The sequence below is a fragment of the Austrofundulus limnaeus genome, unplaced genomic scaffold (genome assembly GCF_001266775.1).
Source record: "Austrofundulus limnaeus strain Quisiro unplaced genomic scaffold, Austrofundulus_limnaeus-1.0 Scaffold13, whole genome shotgun sequence".
Taxonomy (NCBI): domain Eukaryota; kingdom Metazoa; phylum Chordata; class Actinopteri; order Cyprinodontiformes; family Rivulidae; genus Austrofundulus; species Austrofundulus limnaeus.
Genome location: NW_013952415.1, coordinates 1,897,781 through 1,905,903, shown reverse-complemented (window position 1 = coordinate 1,905,903; position 8,123 = coordinate 1,897,781). Strand labels below are relative to the sequence as shown.

General features: G+C 38.6%; 2 protein-coding genes across 2 annotated transcripts in view; one reads left to right on the top strand and one right to left on the bottom strand.

The window, feature by feature from the left end:
• gfi1b (growth factor independent 1B transcription repressor) overlaps positions 1-3,743 on the bottom strand; it is a 6,143-nt gene extending 2,400 nt beyond the window's left edge. The window contains exons 1-5 of the mRNA XM_014002440.1: positions 3,595-3,743; positions 3,349-3,443; positions 2,812-2,973; positions 780-1,009; positions 567-704 (exon numbers count right to left, since the gene is read on the bottom strand). Of these exons, the coding sequence (XP_013857894.1) occupies positions 567-704; positions 780-1,009; positions 2,812-2,973; positions 3,349-3,436 (618 nt within the window). The 5' untranslated portion in view covers positions 3,437-3,443; positions 3,595-3,743. The remainder of the gene's footprint in view (positions 1-566; positions 705-779; positions 1,010-2,811; positions 2,974-3,348; positions 3,444-3,594) is intronic.
• A 2,783-nt stretch (positions 3,744-6,526) lies between these two features.
• The window catches only part of tsc1b (TSC complex subunit 1b), a gene marked incomplete in the record, with an annotated part of 33,693 nt that continues 32,096 nt past the window's right edge, over positions 6,527-8,123 (top strand). Inside the window, 1 exon segment of the mRNA XM_014002437.1 lies at positions 6,527-6,629.

The window sequence follows — 8,123 nt, the reverse complement described above, 5'->3', positions numbered from 1 at the left end:
GTAAAAAGACGTGTAAATACTCGTACCAGTTCACCGCTTGCAGGAAGTTCCCCAAGCTGCACAGGAAGTGTTACAGCACACAAATCATTAATTCATGTAAAACATTAGATCAAAAACCGTTTGAACGGACAGAAACGATTTGTGTTTAAATTTGTCAGCTTTTGTCAAACACATTTATGTTGAAAACTTTGGAAAACCACTGATTTGCCAACAGCAGTGTGACCAAGCTTGTGAGCAGGATGAGGAGGTGGGGCCAGGCTCTCGTGGCTGCGTATGGTTCTTCCACATGCTACCGAGGTGCCTGTTCATTGTTAAATTGCCACAATGTTTCATTTGTTCAGACTCATTTCACCCAATCAAATAAASCCCAAACAAGAGTCAACAGCAGAAAAAGCTTTGTGGCGCGTTTTTAACGAAACCCACGAAAAATAAATATGACGCAATTTAAGAGGGAATAAAAAAGCTGAGCAGAAGATAATGTTGAGCRCAGCTGTACGGTTATCTCCGCCTGTTTAAACATTTAAAAAACGGTCACAACCGCAATGTTTGAAWTTGAGTTGACGGACCTGAGAGTGGACGTTCATGTGCTGCTCCAGGCTGACCGCGTGGCCGAAGGTTTTCCTGCAGATGCTGCAGCCGAACGGTCTCATCCCGCTGTGGGACCTCCTGACGTGGACCTCCAGCCCGTGGGGCGTGGAGAACACCTGAAGACAAACGCTCAGACCGTCATCGAAGGGCCGATTCCTCTGCTCAGAGGGAGGAGTGAGCCCGACGCTCACCTTGTCGCAGGTGATGCAGTGGTAGGTGTTGGAAGTGGGGGAGTAGTGGGTGCTGCAGTCCAGGGGCTGCTCCGGCGGCGGGCTGCGGCTGATGTGGGGGCCGTACAGTCTACTGGCGTGCTGCAGGACCGTGGGGCTGAAGCTCAGCTGGCGGAGGTCGTAGGAGGACGCCAGCTGGTCCCAGGCGAACGTCGGCTTGTAGTAAGGCGGATACTCGGCCACGTGAGGCTCTGCGGCGAGAAAAACAGCTTAAGTTTTTTGTACAAAAAAAACAACTGGTGCCTGAAAAAATACAAATAGTACGAATATATCACAAACACAAGGCCACGATTACCAGATATGGAGTGATGATGTGACTTCAGGCACAACTACAGTGCCATGTTCTTTTAGTTAAAATAAAAACAATGATTTATTTAGCTTTTAGCTAGGCTTTTTTGTTGTTTTAGCTAGTGTTCACTTAGCTTTCAGCTAGCTTTTTGTTACAATTAGCTAGACTTTTGCTGCTTTTAGTTAGCCCTTTGCAATATTTATATTTGCCTAGCTTTTTGCTACATTTCTGTGGTGGCTTCCTAATTTTAGCATTTAGCTAACATTTGCTGCCTGTAGCTAGCCTTTCGCTTCGTTAAACTTTACCCTTTGGGTATCTACTATTTTAGCTAGCATTTTGCTACTTTTAGCATTTAGCTGACGTTTTGCTGCTCAGAGCACATAATTCGCTTTAAGATTTTATCTTGGCTTTTGCTATTTTAGCTATTACTGTACATTTACCTTTTAGCTAGCTCTTATTTGTATTTAGTGAAATGTTTGCTGCTTTTAGCTGGCTTTTTTGCTACTTTAACTTTTTTTTATATGAGGTGATGCAACTTCAGGCATTACTAGAGCGCCTTTTTTTAGGTGAGAATTACGTTAAACTTTTAGCTAAATATTTGCTACTTTACCTTTTTATTTTACTTTATTTTACCGTTATTTAACCAGGCAAGTCCCGTTGAGATCTCAGATCTCTTTTTCAAGGGAGGCCTGGGCCTGAAGGCAACCTATTGTACATGTTTTTGTGTTGTGGGGGAGTACCCGGAGAAAACCCACACAAGCACAAAGAGAACATGTAAACTCCACAGAGAAAGACCCCAGGTCCGAACCGGGGATCGAACCCAGGACCTTCTTGCCGTGAGGCGTCAGTGCTAACCACTGAGCCATCGTGCTGACAGTTTTGCTGGCATTTAGCTCATGGTTTCAGAGTGTTTAAGCTTTTATAAAGACTTTTGGTTTTCAGTATTGTCCGTTTACCTTTTAACTACCTTTAGCTAGACTTTTGCTACTTTTAGATTTGGCTACATTTTTGTATCATTTCTCTAGTGTCTTGCTAATTTTAGCTGTTGCCTAATATTTGATGCTTGCAGCTAGAGTTTTGCTACGTTCAACATTTTTTAGCATTATTGCTAGTTGTAGCTTTTAGCTAGCCATTCGAGTAATTTTAGCTAGCCCTTTTAAATTTTTATCTTTTAGCTGGCCTTTTGTAACTTTTAGAATTAACTAGCTACTTTTAGCATTTAACTAATATTTTGCTGCATGTAGCATTTTTCTATGTTCAACTTTTAGCTTCTGTTTTGCCATTTTTTAGCTCTGTATTGCTTTTAGCTTTTAGCTAGACTTTTGCTTCTTTTAGGTTGAACTAGCCCCTCAATTTTAACCTTTTAGCTGCGTTTATTTCTAAATGCCAACCGTTAAAAATCTAAGATTTGAAAACTTTGCATCAAATTTCAGAGTCGGCTTGTCTCTCTGTTAGCAAAATATCTCAGTAACACCTGGAAAAACAAGAGTCTCAGACATTTTTTGTAGCTTTAAACTACAAAACTCACTTCTGTCGACTCAAACGTGGCTTCAAATCTCCAGTTTTACAGATATAATCCTGCGCAGTAGCTGAGACTCATCTCAACATGTACTCAGTGCTAATTAATATTGTTTCGTTGAAGGTTTTTTAGCTATTTAACCTATAAAAAAATCCAGAAACTTTTAGCTGTTTTGGCTTCAGCACCTGTCAGGTAGTACGGCTGTGTGGGGGCCACAGGTGGTTTGGTTGGCTCAGGGTGGGCAGGTAAGGGACACTGCAGCTCCTCTCCTCCAGGCTGAGGTGAGCAGGGAGACCCCCTCTCTGACTTGAGCCCCTCAGAGGAGTCCTGGACCTGAGATGGAACCTCTGGAAAAAAATAAAAAAATTAAAAGAAAAGACAAATTAAAAAAAATTCAAAAGAATTTTAAAATTAAGGTAACGTGTTAGCAAAACATTCCAATTTTAATGAAACTCACAAGAAGTTTGGACCAAAATAAATAAACAAAAAATAAAAAATAAAATAAAAATAGAAGCTACACCTGTTTAAAACTCGGCGGGTGACATGCATTCACTCCATAAATGCTTCTAAATAAGATTTAATTATAGTTTTTTTTTAAAGCAAAAACTCGTTTTTATTCAGAATAAAACGTCAGGCAGATCTAAAACAGCTCAAACTGCGCTCTGAATCGGTTCTAAAATTAAAAAAAATAAAATAAAATAAAATAAAATGATCAATCTTACCGTGTTTAAAGGCCTCCTGTTCCTCATAAGTCCGGTGGACGTTATAAGAAGAACATCTTTTATTTTTCACCAGAAATGACCGCGGCATGACGATCCTACAGCAGGAAAATTAACTTTTTTTATTATTATTATTATAAAGTAGCTGGATTTAAATACATTTTATATACTTCCAATGATTAAAAACAAACAAAAAAAACTTTACAGCTAAACTTTTTTTTTAAATTAACTTAAGAAGAATCTCCTCACCTTTATTCGACAGAAATCGGGTTCCTATTTACAAATAAATAAAGTGATGTAATTTAAATAATGATAATAAAAATTTTAAGTATATATATATTTTTTCCTGCTCTGGTGAAATCCGTTCCTTGAAGTTAGAAAAGCTCAGCAGCTGTAAAAGCTTCGAGGCTCGCTGCTGTTTTTTTCTCCTCCCTGATTTTCAATCAGATAATTTGGCAGCAGAATCTGTTGGTTTCAGCCAATCAGCGAGCAGAGCTGCAGGTGCGCATTTGCATAGAAAAACACGGAGACAGTTACACAGTCACACAAAGTTACACAAAGTCACACAGAGTCACACGAAAAGACAGTAAAAACGAGCTGAGGGGTGAAGGAGAAACTCGGCTTCATGTTTACATTTCAGTTTCTTTATGCTGAGTCAGCATCCACAATGTTTACATCCGGTTTTTTATTTTTATTTTTGCGCGCGGTTTTTACCTGTTTCTGCTGTAACACATTCAGCTGATTCAGGACTTTTAGCTTAAAACTTTTGCAAATATTTGCTTTAATTTGTAAACCTTTTCTCCGAAAACACCAATCTGTGAAATCTGCTTCAGAAAATGTGTCTACTTTCATGGTTTTAGCTTCCGTAATGTGTTTTCTGTAGCCTTTAGCTACTTAGCTAGCTCTTGGTATTTTTACCCTTTATCTAGACATTTGGTAGGCTAATGTAGGCTAATATTTTGGTGTTTTTACTTTCTAGTTAGCTTTTTTATTTTTAACTAGACTTTTGTTACTTTTAGCTAGCGTTTTTGTATATTTTCGTCCTAGGTAGCCATTAGCTACCCTTTTGTATTTTTACAGTCTAGCTTTTGCTACATTTAGGCTACATGGCATTTTGGTAGCTAACCTTTTACTATTATTTCCTTCTAGTTAGCTTTTTACTGCTTTTAGCTAATCTTTCGTTGCTTTTAGCTAGCTTCTTGCTACTTTTGCCATCTAGGTAACTCACTTTAGGCTACACTTACTTTTACTTTCTAGGTAGACTTTTAGTCGGCTACTTTTAGCTAGCCGTTTAGTATTTTTACCTTCTAGATAGCTTTTTTGCTACGTTTAGATAGCCTTTCTGATTTTTACCTGTTTTTCTGCTACTTTTACTTTCTAGGTAGCCATTAGCATTAGCTACCCTTTGATATTTTTTCATTTTGTTATATTTACCTAGCTGTTTGGTATGCTACTTTTAGCTAGCCTTTTAATATTTTTACCTTCTAGATAGCATTTTTGCTACTTTTAGATAGCCTTTCTGATTTTTACCTGTTTTTCTGCTACTTTTACTTTCTAGGTAGCCATTAGCATTAGCTACCCTTTGGTATTTTTTCATTTTGTTATATTTACCTAGCCGTTTGGTATGCTACTTTTAGCTRGCCTTTTAGTATTTTTACCTTCTAGCTGAGCTTTTGCTGCTTTTATCTAGCCTTTTGCTACTGTAAAGTTAAAGCTGTTTTTATCCCCAACCTTTAGCCTTTGGCTTGCAGCTTTAAGCAAGTCTTTTTTTCTTGATCTAGCAAAGCTTTTGTTACTCTGAACTATTATTTTGCCACTTTTATTTACCTTTTTGCTACTTTTGGCTAGTCTTTTTCTAATTCTAACTATCCTTTTGCTTCTTTTCGCCAGCCAGCATCATGCTATTTTCAGCTAGCATTTAGCTTTTTTCAAGTCTTATAGCCAGCCTATTGCTGCTTTTCAGTTTTATGAACATTTTGCTGCTGGAAGCTTTTAGCTGTCCTTTTGCTACTTTAGCCCTTTAGCTAGTGTTCAGCCTTTTTTTTAGCATCAACAGCTCAAAATCTTACAAAATCATTCAGCGCTCATTATCAACTCACCGTTCTTACAAAATAAAAAAAACAATTTCTCTGGCTTTGATAACGTTTCTCTTTTGTTCGGCTTCTTTAATTTAAATTTTAAAAACAACAAACACAAGAAAACCTTTCGAAAACAGGCTTTATTTGATGCGAAAATGAATTTCGGATAAAAAAAAATCCCAATTGAAAATCTTCACTTCCCTCCAGCGATGTTTGAATTAACAGGATTTAGTTTGAGAAAAGCAGCTCTAGTTGTTTGTGTGCAGGATTTAAGGTGTCCAGTAGAACATTTGTGACTTCGGTCGCCTCCAAAGACACACAAACCCAACCAGTCCTGRAGACTAACTGGGACCACTGAGATCTGCTGCTTCTGTCCCAGCACACCTTCACACCTCAGGGACATTTGTACAGTTTGTTTTTGTTACAAAAGGAGGAGGAGGAGGAGGAGGAAAGGAAATCTGGAGTTTGCCATTTAAAACCAACTAACAGGGAATCTGTACAAGTGCGCCATCTGGTGGCCAAATACCGACACTGCATCCAAATGAACTGGATAAATAAACTGATTCTTACCTGGATTTTACTTAAAATATTTAATTCAGGCTTTGGGGGTTTTAATAACTTCTTTGTCACGTGTTTTATCTGTAAATTATTTTTGAACCACTCGTATTTCGATTCAAGGTGGCTGTCCCGGATAATAGATTAGGCAACACAGAAACAGCTACAAGTCAGTCAATTGTTCAAGTACTGAGCTAAGAATTGATGTGGTACTTGCTGAAAATCTAATAAATATGTCAAGCTTGTTGGAAAAACTGATTCAACTAGTTTTTCTCCTTTATTGGATGTTTTTAGTTTACTTTGCATCCCTTCAAATATAGCCTTTTAATTTGCAACGCTAATAGCAAATTGCGCATGCGCTCTTGTCGATCACGCGAAACCGCATAACACACAAACAAACTTGTGGCGAATAAACCACCAGAACTCACGYAAAAACAGATGGCATCGTTAGTTGTTTTTTAATCATCATTTTAGTAAATAGCTAACCGATGCGTCTTAAAGTTGTAAAAGTCGCAGTCGTTAGCCGTCCAGGGCGCTACCTTGGTGGGACTAGTTTACGCTGCAGCCTGACGGCGGAGGCTCACCGCTGTGGGATGGGGCTGTGAGGCGTTCAACATGGCGGCGCCCTGTGGAGTGCATCTACTCTAACAGGTAAACAGGTTGTGTTATTTACGTGAAGCCTCGTTTGTTTTAATTAGATTTTAATGCACAGGTTACGTATAACTAAAGGCTAGCTGTTCTGCGTGCTTCGGAGCCAACTGAGCCCGGCTGACAGGAGAAATAAATCCCTCCCCGGACAGTGGGTCGCTGCTCAAAGCTAGCRTTAGCTCTCGGCGTTGGGGTGGGCTTGTTTTTTTCAGCCAGACCCGGTGATTGATTCACTTCATGTTTTTGGGATTTCACGTGGATGCCTTCTGTGTGTTGTGTACTTGTAAAACCAGCGTTTGGTTAGCCTCAAAAACAAAGCTTATTTGTTTTTTTTTTAAATCGTGAAAAGTAATTCCAACCTTGCCCATTGTTCTCTGTCTGAGTTGTTTACGACAAGCAGCAGCAGCAGCAGCCTCTGGTCACTCCACAAACAGCAGCTCTCACTGAAACATGTTTTATCACGATGACAACACGTTTTTTTCTCCCTCAAASAGCTAACAAACGTCCAAACTGAAACACAGAAACCATCTAGTTGCTATTTGTCCACATTTCTCCTCAGCAGTGCCTGCTTTATGGCAGTTATGTGACAGAGAAACAACAAGAAATCATCTTCAGCTTTTCCATTTTTTTCATTTGTAACACTTTGCAAACGGTTTAAATACTTTAAATCCCCCCATGGTTTTCTTATTTTATGCTTCCAAGCAGCCACACTTTCTTGGAACATTTTGAAACTGGTCAGCAAGTTTCCCCAGTTTTATTTATTTTTTTTAGCTTTGGTTGTTATTTTGCACCTGAGCGTGACAGCCCTTTATAAAACAGGACTGGAGAGAGAGAGCTGTTAAAGCAGAGGTGAATTTTTGTGAGCAGAAGTCTGTTTTTTTATGCCAAGAAAGAGGATGCTGGTTGTTGGGAGATGGAGGATGATTCCTCAGAGAAAACAGCTGAAAGAAGAAGACAAGTAAATCTTGTTGCTGTATGTGACCCATAGGCCTGTCACGATAACAAATTTTACTGGGCGATTAATTGTCTCACAAATTATTGCGATAAGCGATAATATTGCCTGGTGACCRTTTTACAACTAATAATTATAAAAGCGTAATATGTAAGTGTAATAAATCAATAAACTTTAATTTTTAAAGAATGTTTAATGTTTAAAGAAAGTGGACTCTCAGTCTCTAACAAAAATGCACTTGAATAAAAAATAAACAGAACAACAAAATGTAAATTAAACACCACGCACAACTAAGACAGTAAATAAACAATATTAAAGAGCAGCATCTCTTTAGAGATGAAGCAAACTACACAGCCTGGTGAGGACCCACTGTTTCTTATGGGGACATAAGCCCAGTTCACATCCCATGTAAAGTTTAGGCTATGCAAGGTTTAGGCTCAAATGGTAATAGAAAATACTGGTAAATGAATGAAAGTCAATGCAAAGTCCCCATGAGGACAGAAGAACAAACATGTCTATAAGTGTGTGTGTGTGTGTGTGTGTGT